The sequence below is a fragment of the Dermochelys coriacea genome, chromosome 3 (genome assembly GCF_009764565.3).
Source record: "Dermochelys coriacea isolate rDerCor1 chromosome 3, rDerCor1.pri.v4, whole genome shotgun sequence".
NCBI classification, from domain to species: domain Eukaryota; kingdom Metazoa; phylum Chordata; order Testudines; family Dermochelyidae; genus Dermochelys; species Dermochelys coriacea.
The window spans coordinates 60,037,512-60,055,165 of NC_050070.1; the positions used below are offsets into that span (position 1 = coordinate 60,037,512).

A 17,654-nucleotide genomic window follows, 5' to 3' on the forward strand; every position below is an offset into this window, starting at 1 on the left:
CCCCCTTGTGTCTGGGTGCAACACTACAAAGAATCCTCATCTCTGGCACCTCCTGCCTCTCAGTGGGTCTTCCGTAGCTCTACCCTTCATCTTCTCTCTGCCTTTCACATACAGTTCAATCACCTTCTGGGGAAACAACAAGGTCCAGCTAAAAGTTAACAAGATATGCCAACACATATGCACACCACAATCTTCTGCCCCACTCCTGGGCAAATCCTCAGGCCCCCGGGCTCCATATTTCTTCCCTTGGACGTGCATGCCCTTTCCCCAGGGGCTGATAGGAGAGCACAGGCCCATCATCTGCTCTAGGTTCCGACCCAAGGACACCATATTAAAGAACTAGGTCTCTTCCTTTAGACAGGCTACTTCCTACCTCTAAGGGCCTTGCTGCTTGCCTACAGCTTATACATAACACAGCCTCCTTTTGGTTCCTAGGCCTCCCCCCTCTCCATGAGTCCACACAACTTCTTCCCTCTCTGCTGAATTAACCACTCTTCCACCCCCAGTCTACTAAAGTGCTTTTACTGACTTTATCTCTGGGTCTCTTCCACCACAGCCTAACCTACTTCCCAGGGCTCCTTCTCCTTGATGATTTCCTGCCTGTTTAAGCCCTAGCTGAGGATTCCTCTGAGGGGCAAATTAAGCCTTGCTTTGCTTCAAAGTAAACTCTACCTCTACTATAATCCCTCCGCTTCATTATAACGCATGAGTGCCTAATGATCCTTAGCTATTTCCACCACATCTGGCCAGAGGAACTCAAACACAGGTGTGCTAATGGGCTCTTAATCCCTTGTGTAACGGGTGATGGGAGTAAGCCCCACCACAAGAAGGAAGAGAATTAATTTATTCTGCCAATCTGACAGTCAAGTGTGAACGCTAACACCCACGCCAAAAGGGGAAGTGTGCAGGCAATAATACAGGAGGGATCTCTCAGGAAATCTCACCCGGCAATTACCCTAGCACATCAACACCACTTGTGCTCCCAAGTGTTTTGTTAGATTTTTCTTTCTCCCTAGGTAGATGGACCTTCTTCCTCAGCAACCTAGGAAAGACCTCACCAATGTCTGTCTCCTCCAGGCAGCTGTTGCTAACTTGTAAGTACTATATGAGACGGAGATTTCATATTGTCAGTAGAAAAAGAAATGTGTGATGGAAAAATGGATCCCTCCTTTCCATGTTGTGTAAAAATGAGTTTGCTTTTGAGCAGTCCTAAACTCTAGCTAACTCAGGTACAGAGCTCACCATAGGCAGGTCAGCATTCAGCATTGGGCACTGCATGCTGATATGTGGGACACCACTCTCCCCTGTCTTCCTGGTAGAGGAAATGTTGCATTGTGGCAGCTTTTTAACAAGGGTAAAGGATATCTGCAAGATGAGCAAAGGCTGGGCTGGGATTCTGAAGTTCCACTTAAGATAGGATGGCTGCCTCGTGGTACCGTTACTTGCCAGGCGGAGATGATTAGTGATTATTATTTCTCGGAGGGACTACTACTACTACTACTTTCAGATGGTTAACCTCTTTGATCTGGTGGGACTGACCGGTTGTGATCAATAGAGTATGTGACATGATTCTGGGATTTGCTAGTGATTGAATGTGTTGAGTATCAGATTCCTTGTGAGCTAACAGTGGATGAGTGTCAGCTGTACCTATCTGTTTAACCACTATTAATTGCCAATATAGTCCCTAGATCCTCACTATAGATCCATTTCATACAGAAATCTGAATTTTGGAGAACCGCATATGCTGTAGCACCACTGGGGGAATGTTATGCTTATTTCTTTTCTATTATGCATATGTATGTCTGTGTATATGGTATTTCTTGGTTTTGTCACCCACTTATACTAATTTAAAAACCTACTCTAAATGAGTCATTTTCCATTTAGTTTCCCAGAAGCAGTTGTATCACCATTCTTTCCAGTCTCAAATTGAATATAACAAGGGTACTATTATTATTTATTAATTATTTCTGTTACTGTAACACCCAGGAGTCCTTGGAGAACTAGAGTTATTTGGTTACTAGAGAACCCAACTCTACCACCTTCTCTCACACCTAGTAGTACCTTACTCTGAGAATTGTCCCTTTGAAATCAACAAGACTACTTTTGTAGTTAGATGCTACTGGGGTGACAGAATTTGTGAAAATATATCAAGAAACCTATACTTGCTTCCTATACTTTATTATACTTTCTATTAAGTTAGGGAGATAAATAACTAGTAGCATTATAAACATCTCAAAAATTCACTTACTAGTAAGATTCATTTCACTGATAATGTTATATATTTTCATGTAAATCTTTAATTCTAAATTACCTGTTATTTTCAGTGTTGTAGCTAAACCTTACATGTATGCAGTATTGCAACAAACCACAACTTCCCTTGAAATAACTGGAGAGAGATTTCTTTTCTATATCCTTCTATAAGCATATTGTATATAAAACCAATGCTCTATTACTGGATAGTATGTTGCATTCTCTTCTCTAGCAATATGTGGTCATGTAAGAAAAGACCCTATAAGGTAGACACAGGAGGAGACAGAGTTAAGGTTGCCATGGGAACCTTAGCTCTAAATGGTCTGGCTTTTGTTGACTTAAAATCTCAAACATTGCATTAATTATGTTTTTGTTGGGGTGGGGGTTGCACTGAATATATAATTATGTTGGATTTGCTCTTTTATAAGGTTATGTATGAATGCAGAATTTGTAAAAACAAAATTACATGCACTTTCAAATACAAAAAGAGCAAAGATGTGTTTAACTACCAAAATTCTTTAGAATGCGGAATAAGATTATGCTTTATAAATAGCAATGGGAAGAATTTTTTTTTATATTCATCTAGATAAGTAATGGCTACCAGTGCCACCAGATACTGAATGTGGATCTTGGATACTGATGGACACTATCAGAGAATGAGCTGCAATAGTGGGGAGCCATGAGAGGAGAATCTGAAGCCAGGAATGGGGCAATAGCTGTGGGAAGGATGGCTTGGGGAAAATCTATGTCTCAGGCAGTAGGAGGGAGCTGGGCAATGGGAGGATGGGTAGAAGGATGCTGAGGACGGAAGCTGTCTGAAGGAAGGGAACCAGACAAGATGGACAGAGCAGGAAGAGGGACTTAGGAGTGGTGAGAGGAAGCTGAGCAGTGACAGGCAGCAAGTTGAGAGACTGATCCTAAGGCAGGAGCAACAGGAAGTAGTGAGGCAGTGAGCGGAAACAAAGGGACTGTGAAGCCAAGGTGAGTCAAGCTGCGAAGTGGGAGGGAGGGAGATGGGAGCTGGACCACAATTGAATGGACACTGTCAGTCATTATGGTAATTAGAGTGGTATAAACCCCTAAATATAGGATCAAATAAAATATCTATAAGTTGTATAAATACTTTGAATCAAACTCCTACCAATTTTAAATGGGCAAAAAATAAATTAACATATATAACATGTTATTCTATAGAACAGAATTTGTACTTTAGACTCTTTCATACCTCAGGTATCTCAAAATACTTTACTAGGCAAAAAACAGCAATGCCTAACCCACAGTTTTAGATGCTAGAATTTTTTTAATGAGAAAGGAAACACTGTCCAGGGCACAGAGTTTATGCCCTTCTTTTTTCTGAAAGTGCAATTTGATCATTTTCTTCTTATAGATAATGCATATGACTTAATTTTCCTTCTTGTAAATTACATTATCTGTTCCCAAAGAGTTTATATTTCATCTGATAAACTTGCACCAAAACAGTCACAGTCTTTATTCATCTTTATGAGTGGCACAGAATCTGGAGCTTTTGTGATGAAAACTGATACAACACTTAAAAACTTTTCTGTCCTTGAAAATAATTCATTGCACTACAGGGTGGCAGCCACAACCCAGGTATTAACAGTATGTTACTTAGGCCCATTGTACATGTCCTCATTTAAAAAAAAAAAAAGCTGCTCACATTTCATAGCATCTTAGCAACCTTTTGAAATGCCCTCATTGTCCTATTGCTGTTTCTTATACCATCATTTTACTGAAACCTACCTCTTGTTCTCAAATGCAAACTGGCATGTTAAACATTCAGTTTACTTGTCATTGTTTATGCTATGTTTTTGCATTTCTGTCAGTTTGGACAATGAAAATCAATTACGCCTTTTTCTCTTAGAAACCATAGGAGAAAGATGTGCAAATTAATAATCTGATTTACCTTATATGAGTTTTCCCTTTATGTTGTGGCACCATTATAGGGCATTTATAGGTGTAATCATGAGGGAGAAGATTTTGGAAGCCCCATTACTGTAGGAGTTGTACTATCTAGGGACTGGTGGGAGCCAGTCAGTTGAGCAGAAACATGGGGCATCTGTACTTCCTGCAAATTCCTGATACTTCCTGCAAAGCCTTTGTCATCTGTGAGTTAAGGAAGTTGCGGTGGAAAGGCAAATGCTTTCATCTTCCATTCAGAAGAATTCCTGGAAAACTCTGAGTTAAAACTCAGTTTCTTCTCTCCTGTGTGGGTCTTTTTACATACCCTCTGTGGCAGGTATGCATTATTGGCTTAACTTTAGATAACACTGACTGCTATGAATAAAGTCTAAATTTTACAATCCCCTTTAAATAGTAAAGAAAGTTCTCAAAAAAATTGTTTCCAGAAGTAGGATTTGAACCCATTCAGATACTTGTCCTTTAAGTCTACTGCCTAACCGCCCACCCACCAGCATAAATGGAGAGAATAGCAGTTATGCACAAAAATGTTATGGGTTGGGTCCTTATATGACTGGCTTTGAGAAACTAATTGAAAAGCAGTGGATTGAAGATGCAATACGATGTAATGGGGTGGTCTGCTTCTCTAAAGGCCAGAAGGTCTGGGGCCAGCCAGTGCATTTTGATTATCAGACCAAGCTGGGAAAGGGTCAGGTGTTTTCTATAAACTGCTGAGGGAGCTCAGTTGGAGAGTATGGCAAGAGGGAGATTAGTGCCTGTGACTTACAAAGGAGGGTTGGCTCTGGGCCACTGTGATGTGTGTTGGTCATAGCTTTATTTTGTGTTGTGTTTTGTTTGAATTAATAAACTTTGTCCTGAGGGAAGGGCCCGAAAGAGACTAGAGTGGCCCTGAGTTTTAACTAAGGTGGTGAGGGGATCCACCAGCCTATACAAAGCACCTTTGACTAAAGAGATGATTTTACATTTTAAACATAAACTTCTTTATTTAAACATGCAGTCACAAAGAGAATTTCATAAATATGGGGGAGGGAGGGAAGATAAAGATATATATATCTTTACCTGATACCAGTGTTACCAAAGATGAAAATGACTTAAATATGATACCTGAAGATTTAAAGACTAAGTTTTATGAAAATGGGGTTCCAGTGAGGCAACTGATTTTTTTAATAGAAATTTTGGAATAGTCAACAAACTTATCCTAGCCAAAATGTCTTCCCTTGGGAAATACCAAAATCTTGGTATTTGCAGTTGATGGCAAACAATAGCCATTGTGATTGTATAAAGCATACAATGGTTTCACAGTCAAATTAATTTTTAAATGCCAGTTGTATGATTTATTGTAAACAAATGAAAGTAGACATTTTAGTCTAAAAGCTGTTTGGGGAAGGCACTTTTTATTATATGCTAAATGATTAGTGCAATTGCTTGGGGCTTCTAGGTGCTAGTGCAGTACAAATAATAAATCATAACATCTTTAAATATGTGTTAGACAGAATAAAACACTTGGATTAAATGAAAACAGGCACAGTAACTTTTTCCTGATATTACAGTATTAAATCAGGTAATGGAAGAGCCAAGTCAAAGGGTGCCCAAAGCATGGCCTTGGATTTTAACAGTTGGGATGGCTATGATGTTAAACTTGGTCAATACTCCATTATTTCTTTGCACCAAATCAGTTGCTTCAACCTAAAGAGTGATTGAGCGAAGAGTCTAGGTGTGAAAGGAATGAAGTTGTTAGGTATAGTTGGTTCAAGGCAGGTATCTTTCAAGGGACCACATAAGTTGTTCAGTTAGTGAGGGCCTTCTAAACGAGGACCACCTATTGTGTAGGGCAGGGGTGGCCAACCTGAGCCTGAGAAGGAGCCAGAATTTAACAATGTACATTGTCAAAGAGCCACAGTAATAAGTCAGCAGCCCCACATCAGCTCCCCGACCCCGCTCCCAGCGCCTCCCACCCACCGGCAGCCCCAATGATCAGCGCCTCCCACTCCCTCCCCACACCTCCTGATCACCTGTTTCGTGGCATGTAGGAGGCTCTGGAGGGGGAGGGGGGAGAAGTGAGGGCACTGCAGGCTCAGGGGAGGGGGCGGGGCCTGTGGCAAAGCCAGGGGTTGAGCAATGAACACTCCCAGCACATTGGAAAGTTGGCACCAGTAGCTCCAGCCCCAGAGTTGGTGCCCATACAAAGAGCCACATATTAACTTCTGAAGAGCTACATGTGGTTCTGGAGCCACAGGTTGGCCACCCCTGGTCTAGGGCCTGGTATTTTAATGAAGTACCACTATAGGTTTTGAGTTTGCAAATGGTTACCCTTTTCATTTCAGCTATGGTGAAGTTGGGGCCACATATGCTATTTTATACATGCCTCTAGCCATCAGGATTTTCCTTTCCTATAACATTTCACACGAGGTTAAGTTGCTGGAATAAAAATGCAAAGCAGTTGAAGGACATGGAGAAAACCCTCCCTGTTAACTCTGTGTAAACTTTGGGTCTTTAGAAGTGAGAAAAACCATAATAATGGTCATCACCATATAAGGCTGTTTTAATGAACTGAATGATCTAGAGTCCTAAATACAGGTCAGGTATCCAGGAACTTCTGAGTTCTAATCTTGGCTCTGTCACATCATACTGTGTGCCCTTGAGTATGTTAGTGTTTCTCAAGGAACTACATTAATCTGAACAAGGAATCTTTTAGTTCTTGCCCGCAGCATCCACATGGGGGCGTTAAAGTGCAGCACTCTGATGTGCACTGCTATTCACACCCCATAATCTGAGCTCTGGGGCAGTGTAGATATACCCTTAGTTTAAACTGTTGCAGTAGGAAAAACACTAGATCCTGCTCACGGAGGGCTGAAATTTCTTCGTTAAAGCCTGTACTACACTTTGAAAAGTGCTTCATGAAGTCTAGTTACTTCCTACAATTTCCTAAAGCTCTTCCAATAAATTATTATTATTAAACCTCTGTTGGATTTTTAAATTTTCACAGTAACAGTTACAGTTCATAAGCACCCACAAAAATGTGTTAATAAAATAACATCACTAATAGCTTTATGGAGGAAAAACAGTTTCTTGAACCACAACATAAATATTCTGATATTATCTTTCATCTGTGCTTGGAAAAGGGGGTTATCTTTTTCATTTGTCTTATGTGGACAAATTAATATTAACTGCAAGTGAGCTTATGTGTTTGCTCTGTGTATGTTGGCTGAAAGCGATTTTTTTTTTTTATAATTTTGATGGATAATATTGATTATTTGTAAACATTTTTAGATTTTTTTTTTTAAATCTATTTAAATTTTCATGGTTGTGGGAAATTCTTGGATGGTCAGACAATATCGGGTCAAACAATAATAATTTAATGATGATAGATGTTGAGATTCAAAAAGTTAAAGCTTTATAATTTTAAAATACAAATTGTCATCATATGTCAAAATATGCAAAATGAATAGCCTTAAATCAAATTCTAATAAATTCTCCAACAGCACTTTTCTTACTTTACCTACCTGTAAATTTTGATTGTTAATGGAAATATTTTTCATTGTGTGTGTGTGTATGGTGAAATAAACATTAGTTGATATTTACCAATAAAAATCTAATCCCTCCAAGTGTAAAAATAATGTTGTTAAAACAAGTGTGAGTATGAATACATATTTTTGAGGGTGTCTGTGCATGTACTGCATGCATTTAGGTTGGTGTATATAGGCTTTGCACACAACTGTAGGCATGTATGGATAAGGGAGTTTCCTGATTTTTACCTTTTCCTTTTCTGAAATAATTATTATCATGTATGTCAACAAGGGGTTTTTTTGTGTGTTTTTCTGCATGTGTATATTACATTTTGTGTTTCTATTTATGTGTACTTGTACTGATTGCACTTGATGTTCATATTGCCCTTGTATATATTTGCAAAATTTATAAGCCTGTTTGGTCGGTAAAATCTGTATGAATGTGCATTAACTTTGGCACAAAGGCTGTCCTGCAGTTTTCCCCTAGGTTTGTGAGAAGTTAATTCTATCAGAGCTTGACATAGAGGGAAAGGAGTAGTGGGAAGAAGTGGTCTGTAAAATTATGTATTTGCTTTCATGCTTTGAGCCCAGAACTTTATCTCTGACTCATAGCCTGAAAAGAAGTGTTAGGATAGATGTAGCCTCGCTGTTAATTCTTCTAACAATAACAAAACTGTCAGAAAGAAAACCCAGTTTTCTGAAGGGACTGTGTGTGGGCAGTCAGGCCTACTGGTATTCTGCACGTTTCCTTTCATTAACCTTTTTTTTTTTTTTTTTTTTTTTTTTTTGGCCACAGCTGAGAACATTTATTTCAGAAAGGAGGAGAGGGGAATGTCTATGTATCTAAGACTTCCATGATTTTGATTTGGTTTTATGTTTTGCTAAATAAATCAAATTAAGAATGTGAAATATTTATTGCTAAAGAATTTAAAATATGTTGAGAACATTTTATTTGTAATTTTCTGGTTTACAGCTACTAAAATGTAGCTTCCCCTAATATTTCAAGGCTATTTTTATTGTAGTGAAATTCAAATGTAATTTTATGAAAATGGTTAATTTCATTATTTAAAAACACAATAAAATAAAACACCTGTTTCTACTTGGGTACTTCATATTCTGAATGAGTTACAGTATTTAAGTTAAATGGGCACAGTTTGTGGAAAGAATAGTAAAGAATGTTACATACTCCTTAACATAGAGTACTTTAAGCAAGGCCTGCATTTTGTCTCATACTAAGAAAGGCATCATTGTATTAATCAATTGTTCTCAAAGGTTAGCTAGATTATAGCTTGGAGAGCAAATGTGCAGAATATAATTAAAATGTACTCTTTTATATCTCAGCTGGTTAAATTTCTTGGTCATCTCTTGAGCACAGGGCAAGAGCAAGTTTCCTGCCTGTATAGCTTTTAATTTTAATATTTTAAACTATAAATATATTTATTTATAAATATATATTTTGTACTTTCTCCATTCATTATTATAAAGGTAATTATTATAAATATATCAAAAATATATATTTTGACAATCCAAGCATTTTCTTTTTCACTCATGATATTAAAAACAGGTATAACTTTCTGGTCAGATGTTATAAAATCTATGCAATAGTTATTTCAGGGGTTATAAACAATGACACACCTATTTAGAATACTTATAACTGCATTTTATTTATAATTGTGTGTATTATCACATTGGGTGCAAAAATATATACCTGCTATAGAACCAGAATAAAAGAATTAGGAGAAATGGAAATGCCTGTATTGGATTAATAACTGAGCTATTTGAGGAAAGATGGGCTATATGGGATAAAATGATTTTTTTTAAAATTGATACTAAAACAATATGAATATCTATGGAAATGATTATTCCATGATGTCTTAGCTCTTTTGTATTTGCTCCCTTTCTTTTAATAATTATGTAAGGATATATGTACAATCAACAATTCTGTTCCTAGAAACATAGGACTGGAAGGGACCTCTTGGGTCATTAAGTTCAGTCCCTTGCTGTCACAGGCAATGCAATCATATAATCCCATTCATAAATTTATCTAGCTCTGTCATGACCCCAGATTTCCTATGCTCTGGGCTCTTGTAACTGCTACCATCACCAAGCTGTACATTAGGAAATTGTATATTATGTCAACCCTCACTCTGCTTCCTTTTTCCAAGGACTCTGTTCCCAGGAGCAGGGTGCTCGCTGATCAATATGACAGGTGCTCTTTAGGGCCACTGCAGGAATACCCACTATCCAACAGCTCCATTCCAGATTTGGTTAGCAAACTCTCTCTTACAATTGACTTACAAGTAAACCCATGGATGAATTAATTTACTGTTCATCTGGAGGTACCTTCTTTACCCTCTCAACACAGGAAAGCCTGCTACAGGTCTCAGTTCAGATTTCCTTCTCAGAAAATGTGGGGTCCTAAATCTTCCAACATAGATCTCAATGCTACCTTCCTAGTAGCTTGGACCCATACAGTCCCTGGGCCTTGTCCTGAAAGGCCAGTCCTAGCACTTTCATTGAAATCCTGACAAAACCCCACGTGTAGCTTGCAAGCTTCAACTCTCTCTTCTAACAGTACATGCACCCCTGCTGACATTTGAATGAACATTCCATGGTCGCTCCTAGCAACTAAATGGGCCTTTACAGAGTCTGCAGATGTTAAATCACTGTCCCGTGTCCTATCAGAGGTTTTACTTCCCACAACCCCATACACAAAATAACATTAACTGAACTCACCATATTATTCTCCACAAGCTTTGTCTTGAAACTACTTAGGTTTTTTTGTCCCCACTTCTCCTATTGGAAGGCTGTCCTGGAACCTCACTACTATGATGGTTAGAAATCTACTTCTAGTTGCCAGCCTAAATTTACTCATGGCCAGTTTATACCCATCTGTTCTCGTCTTGTAGTTTATCTTTAAATTAAAGGTCTAATGTTTGGTTTAAAATATGTAATAAAAGTATAAAATCTGTGATGGGAGGTAATATAAATTATAATGATAAATCCTAGGTTTTTTTACAATTTTCTCTCCAATTATTCACATAGGAAAACACATTAGGATATTTTATTTTATTCAGATTTATAAATGGCCATTTTTCCTTACCAGGTCTCTCTGCACTTATTTAAAATACATGTCTATTTTGTATTTTAAATTTTTAAAACATTTTTAGCTTCCTCACAATTTTAGCTTTCCCTCCTCCCCCCCCCCTTTTGTTTTTGTTTTTTTTTTTTGTTTTTTTTGAATTATTTCTAGAGGTGGTGTTCCTTTGCAGTCATTGGCTTAGAAGTACTGGGCCATACACCAATCTTATTGGTTTCCCTCCCAAGGTAAGATGGGTTTTCTAGTTGGGGGAATACGTGTGCTGGACCCTGAGCATAAGATTATATCTGGTACACTGTTATGTCCAGTGATATCTTATTTCTCAGTCAATCTCTTATCTTTTCCATTAATCTCATTTTTAACGTGTTACTCTAGCCCAATTCTGTTGTTTGAGTTCACAAGCTACGAAGGAATGTTTTTAAATTTAAAAACAATTTTTTTCCAGGAAAATAATGAACAAGGCGGCACAACAAAACAGTATTACATTAACGTAAGAAAGACCAGGTAGGTGAGGTAATGTCTTTTATTGGACCATATTCTATTGGTGGAAGGGACAAATTTCTGAGCTTTACAGAGCACAGAAGTCTTCAGGAAAAGCTCTGTGAAGCTCAAAAACATGTCCCTTCCACCAACAGAAGGTGGTCCAGTAAAAGATATTACCTCACCCATATTGTCTCTTTCATATCCTGGGACTGACATGGCTACAATAAACTTACTTACTTGTTTATGTAACACCCTTAGCAGCAGATAACAGCTTCCTCATTCATAAATGTTCATAACAATAACAGGAAATCTTATAGACAATAACCTTTAATGGACAAACACCTAACAAATCAGAGTCTATTTTTACTTTAGGGTAAGGTTGTAAGAAATAACAGATTTTTTTCAATGAAAAATATCAAGAAAACATTCTGAGCCATCCCCCAGTCTACTTAAGCCAAATATCCTCTGACGTCAGAGTTTATTTTACACTTTTTTTTCACATGTAGATTTTGGATCTATTATTTGTTACATGTCCTTATAAATCCTAACCAGCGTAATAACAGAGAAGAAAAAGAAGTGTTAGGTCATTTTTCCAGCTCAGGGGGCTCTCTGGGGGGCCTATGCAAGAGTGCTCACTACAGTAAATTACCAACTGCATTGTAATACCAGGCAAAGCTATCTCAAATTACTTGTGGCATAGGAACAAGAAGTAAGCTTGATATTGCTTTTAGAAAACACAATATGGTATGTGTTTAGTTAAAAGCAGCTCATCTGAGGATAGTAGAAAAAGGAATATTGTAAGAAAAAGAAGAGCTAGAGCACAAATAATGTAGATGAAAGGATCCCAAGAAATCCTCTTGGAAAAAAATCAATTATAAATTGCCCTCTACTTTGAGGGCTAATAACCTTAAAGGAAAATCTCGGGGGACAAATTCTGTGCTGATTTATACTCCATAGAATTCTGATAGCATTGGGGATAAATCAATGCAGAATTTATTTTTTATCAAGGTTTCTATAAATTTCATAATGAAGTCCATGCAACTGCAGAAGGTTGGAAATAATGCGGAACATCACCAGAGTTTTGGCTGCAAAGATATTGGAGCTAGGGTTGCACTATCCTAATCAAATTATATTGCCTAGCCAGTGCAACAAAGCTTCCGTGGAATAGTGCTACTTCTTTCCTTCTGTAGCTTTTGGGCTAAACGTAACAGAAGACAAAAATATATAAAGATGATGTGAGCAGGAGGCAGAAAGAGAATAAAAGGACAGAGACAGATAGTGGAAAATAATATTTTTTTCACTTTGTCCTAATGCATCTCTCCAACATAACTTTTAGAATTATCAGTTCTATAAGTAAAAATTTTGTGCTTGGGCAGCCCACAGGACTACCATGTAATAAAACAATTTATTCATTGTAGAAAGAGACAGGAAAAAAATAGAATGGCTAAGCATAAAGAAGATTCCCTGATTAACACATGACTAATGAAGCCATCAGTTTTTCAAACCTATAAAGGTGTCACTGAGAGAGTCTTCTTGCCTTGTGAAAGTCAGGAAGGTGGGTGAGGCTTGTTTTGTTAATAAGAAATCATTAAGGCACTGAATGTATTGTCTCTATAGAACCTCCCCCCAACCCCCCTTCATCAAAAATGTAAAAGCTGAAGTGAGGGGGTCATATCACAGATTAGAAGCCAATCCAGCTCCTTGAACGACTATGCACCAGAGCAAGCATATGTAAATTTATTACCGTACACCAAAGAGTATGAACACAGTAGTCCACATGGGGTACAACATTGCCAAGGAAAACTGCAGGTGGTTTTTGCTGCTGCTTTGTTTGTTTGAGCTGGCATTTAAGTTTCTTTCTGGAACTTTATCTTCCATCCTTCATACTTCTGCCTGTGCCAACACTAACTGATCATAACCTCCTCCCACTTTGTGTTGAAGAAGGCTTTATATATCAAAAGTCCCATGTTGCTTTGGGCTCTATTCCTGTAAATACTTGCATGCTTTATATCAATAGGACACATGCATATTTGCAGGATCAGGGCCTTAAATTATGCACCTGTGACTGTCAATCAGCCACAGCTGGGCTAGTCAGACTCTAATGGTTGCTATTACTCAGAAAGCAGCTGTCAGATTTATTCCTTCTCTTGGCTCAATCAGAGGACCATTTCAGGTAAGGAGAAAAGAGGAAATGAAACCAGAAAATCTATAAGATTTCTTTATTAGGCTATACTAAGCTTATCTTTTCTGACTCAATTAGCCCTCAATTAAGGGAAATGGCTTTCTCTTTAACTTTTGGGGGAAATTAAGAGAATACTGCAGAGATGTAAAAAGAGGATGAGAATGATTAACTGTCTTTTAAATTATATGGGTTATGTTCATTCACATACACATATAATGTGAAAAATAATTTCTAAAGTAGAAAAAGGGACTAGAGGAAGGAATAGGGCTAAACACTCCTCTTTTGGAACACTTTCCTTTCAGGAATCTCTAAATAAATAGATGAGATACCAGAGAATAGAGTTTCCTTTTCTGCTATGTAATTTAGGAAGAGTCCTTCTCCAGAAAAAAGTAGATGTTAAACAACAAAATCTTCATAAACAGACAGGATGCCTGCCCCAGCAGGACAGCCTAAAATCACGAGCACAACCAGTTTAATATGTCGTAATTCCTCTTGCTGAAGTCAATATTGTCCCCCTGTGGGGGGTTACTCTTTAAATGGTCCATTTCATTTCAAACTACTTTGATGTTCACTTATTAAAAACAGTAGCAAAGACTGGGACATAGGGATTATGGAATTATAATTGCTGTCATTGATTTGGTCAATGAGGACATATTAGCATATCGGCATTTCTATTTTTTTTTATCAAAATAAAACTCCTAATTTTGGAAAACAGTTTGTTAGATTTGAATCAAAAGTCTGGTATCACTCAAGGGAGACTTCCTCATTTTGAATTAGCATTATGGACCCAGCCCTGCAATTGGATAAAAGTAGACCCTTATGCCCTCATGGAGCCACACTGAGGCATAGTCTACCTGGATGGATCCCATTGCAGGATCAGGGTCTTTAGTCTCTCTCTCTCTCACATAATAAAGAATTTTGTTGTTTTAAGTTTCAACGAGATATTTAAAGTCGTTCTCATTTTTAACATAAATCCTATGCATTTATCTTTTTCTAGCTTGAACTTTGAATTTAATCAGTAATGAAATACCACCATGTCAAATGTTCTAATTCCTCTCTGAGTAAAACCTGTTTTTCTAAGACTGGCATTTTGAAGACTAAGGATTTAGGTTTCTCAGTACACTAAAGCTTTCAGAGCATCCTTTCAGCAATCCCTTAGTTCAGGAATTGTAAGAGTTAGAGGAATTCATATGCTTGGAACTTCCTCATTCTATTTGTATGAAAATTGACTACTCTCTTAAAATATTTCCTTAAAACACACTTATTTCCTGAAGTCTTTCAAGGATAATCTAGAAAGTAGGTAATATTTCTATAATTTTTTTGTTTGTTTTGTTTTTTAAATCTGTATTGCTTTGTTTCTGGACCTTGAGCTATTTGTTTGGTGCATTATGTACTTCAGTTTATGTAATTTAGGGCCTGATTCTCCAGACTCCTATTGAGTTCAGTTGGAGTTTTGGATGTGCAAGGAATGCAGGAACTGTAAATTCACCTTGGCCCAAGGACCACATCTATCTCTTAAAATTTGGGTGCTTTAAATTAGGCACTTAGAGCCCTGATTCTGCTATAAGTTTGTGTTGGTGAAATCCTCTTGTCCAACTGAGGGAGGCTGGCCAAAGTGTGTCATATTTTGTTCTTAAAGCCTGGGCTCCTGTGATTGTGAGAAACTGTTTCCATTTTAAAACATGCAAGTTTCTAACTCTTCTGCTTGGAGAGAAAAGCTTTAAAGTGCGAACCCTAATGGCTCAAAAACCTAAGTTATTTTTACATTTATTTTTAGTATCTCATGATGTTGACAATATCTCGCATCAGGGTTTGTAGACTCCGCACTTTCAGCACTTAAATAAGAATAGCATCAGTGGAGTACTGGAGAATTTTAGAAACCAAAATAAATTTAAATAAGTGTAGCCTTGGCTTTGTGCATGTGTTTGATTATGACCCAGAAGGGGCTGGCAGGATCTTCGGCCCAGGATTCACTAATTGCCCCCTCAGTCTTTAAAGCTCATTCATTTTATGTAGTTCAACCACCCCCACCCCACTTTTCCCCCCACCAAGCGGCAGCCTCCTGAGCTGATAAGGGGGGAGCGGCAGAGCCGTAGATATTTACCAGCACAGCCCTTGTGCGGCCATTTTATCATCCAGGGGATAAGGAAACTAGCGTCCCCTTCCTTGGGGGCTGTGGGCTGCACGGCCTGGGGTTAGGGTCGGGGCTGAGGGATGACTAGTTAAGGCCCGGGGAGGAGAAAAAGGCGGCAGCAGCAGGGTTCCTCGCTCCTGCAGCGGGGATATGTGCGGGACGCGCAGGGAGAGGCTGGCGCAGGCCCCCTCGTTCTCCTACCGAGGTGCCAGCAGGCAGCGGCCAGGCCAGGCCTGGGCTGGAACCACTGAGGGCTGCCGGTGGCGGACCCAATAAGGGAACGAGCCGACGCGCGGCTTCTTCCTCCCGCAAGCGGGCCGGAACAGGCAGGGAGCGGAGCGGAGCGGGGCGGGGGAGCGTCGCGTCGCTCGGCCGGTTGCTGCCGTGCGCTGGGGAAGCGGCTCGGTGCTGGGTTGCTGTGCGGAAGGCAGAGCGCGCGGGCCGGGCGAAGGGCCTGGCCCCCGCCGGCGGTGCATGGAGTGAGGGGAGCAGCGGCAGGAGGAAGATGGCCGGTGGCGGCGGCGGCGGCGGCGGCTGCAGGGACAGCTTGTTTCTGGAAGGTGCGTGTGTGGCTGAGTGGGGAAATGTGGCCCCACGGGCGGCTCCTTCCTCCGGGCACCCGGCCGGCAAAGGGGCACGGCAGGGAGCGGAGGACATGTGGGGGGAGCGGGGGTGCTGGGGGAGGGACGTGGGGAGAGGTGGCCTGGTGTTGGGGGAAGGGTGAATGTTTGTGGGGGGAGGGGGGCAGGTCCGCGGAGGGAGTTATCCAGAGGCGGCACAGGGTGGCTCGTTGGCCTGGGATGGGCGGCTTGCGGGAGGCTGAGGTGGGAGGTTAATGGTCAGGTGGGGCTGGATGCGGAGCGGGGTCTCCGCTCGCTGCTCTCGGCCGCTTTGGCCCCCGGCCTCCGCTGGTTTCTTCTCCTCTTCTTCTTTTTCTTCTAACGTTGTAAAAGGCCGATCTGAAGAGTTGGGGAAGGGGAGGCTGGGATATGGCCAGAGAAGACTTTTTTTTTTTTTTTTCCTTCTCTTATGTTTGTGTCGCTGGAAAGAGGGAGCTTTGAGATTATTTTTAAAGGTTCAGGCTACTATTAGACATAGTTTTGGTTTTTGCATCCGTCTCTAATAATAATAATAATAATAATAATAATGCAGAAATTAACTAAAAACAAATTTAATAAGGCTTAGAAATATTTACTCTAAACCTTCACAGTACAATTAAATATTATGTTCTGTTAATCTAGCCTGGCAAAATTGCCCTAAAAATTTCCCAGAATAGGGGCAGTGTACTTTACCTGCCCTCTTACCATGATGATGATGAAAAATCATAGACCTGAAAATACTCTTCTTGTATGAATAGAGTTTTGCATGTCTGTGATGGTTTGTTTTTTCTTTGGCACAGCATATTTTGCAGCATGTATATTGTATAAAGCATGTACTGTACTGATTTCTTAGTTTTTTGGGGTGGTTGTATTTTAGCCATTTGCATAGAGCAGAAATGTTATCTTTCTGTGTGAATGAATACTTACTTTAGAACATCAGCATTTCAGATAAATTTTTTAAAGACCTATTTCTTTGTCAACAATGGCAGAATTTTTTTTAAGCATATGGTGGTGAAATAATGGTACCTATTCCTCCTCTTCCCCCCCCATTTCTCTTCTTCCTGCCCAAAATCTGACTGACTGATACTACCATGAGAATTTCAGAGTAGCAGCCGTGTTAGTCTGTATTCGCAAAAAGAAAAGGAGTACTTGTGGCACCTTACAGACTAACAAATTTATTAGAGCATAAGCTTTCGTGAGCTACAGCATCCGATGAAGTGAGCTGTAGCTCACGAAAGCTTATGCTCGAATAAATTTGTTAGTCTCTAAGGTGCCACAAGTACTCCTTTTCTTTTTACCATGAGAATGACAGATGTGGGGACAACCATATGATGATCATTAGTTTTGTGTGTGTTCAGTGGCTGGTATGCCACTCCTGTACGTTATACTGGTGGCAAGCAAAAATAAGTAGCATGAATGGGTCTCCCTTTCTAACAGCAGTGGCAGATTAGCAAGCGTGCAT

General features: G+C 39.5%; 1 protein-coding gene across 10 annotated transcripts in view; it reads left to right on the top strand.

Moving 5' to 3' along the window:
- Positions 1 to 869: 869 nt before the first annotated feature.
- SENP6 (SUMO specific peptidase 6) overlaps positions 870 to 17,654 on the top strand; it is a 167,414-nt gene continuing 150,629 nt past the window's right edge. For 5 of the 10 annotated variants that reach the window (XM_043510527.1, XM_043510529.1, XM_038393816.2 and 2 more), the window contains exon 1: positions 15,576 to 16,153. In XM_043510527.1, coding sequence (XP_043366462.1) covers positions 16,099 to 16,153 — 55 coding nt within the window. In that variant the 5' untranslated portion in view covers positions 15,576 to 16,098. Of the gene's footprint in view, positions 1,095 to 15,553; positions 16,154 to 17,654 lie in introns of those variants that run through there. The other 5 variants (XM_043510533.1, XM_038393819.1, XM_043510534.1 and 2 more) reach the window with 4 other exon arrangements.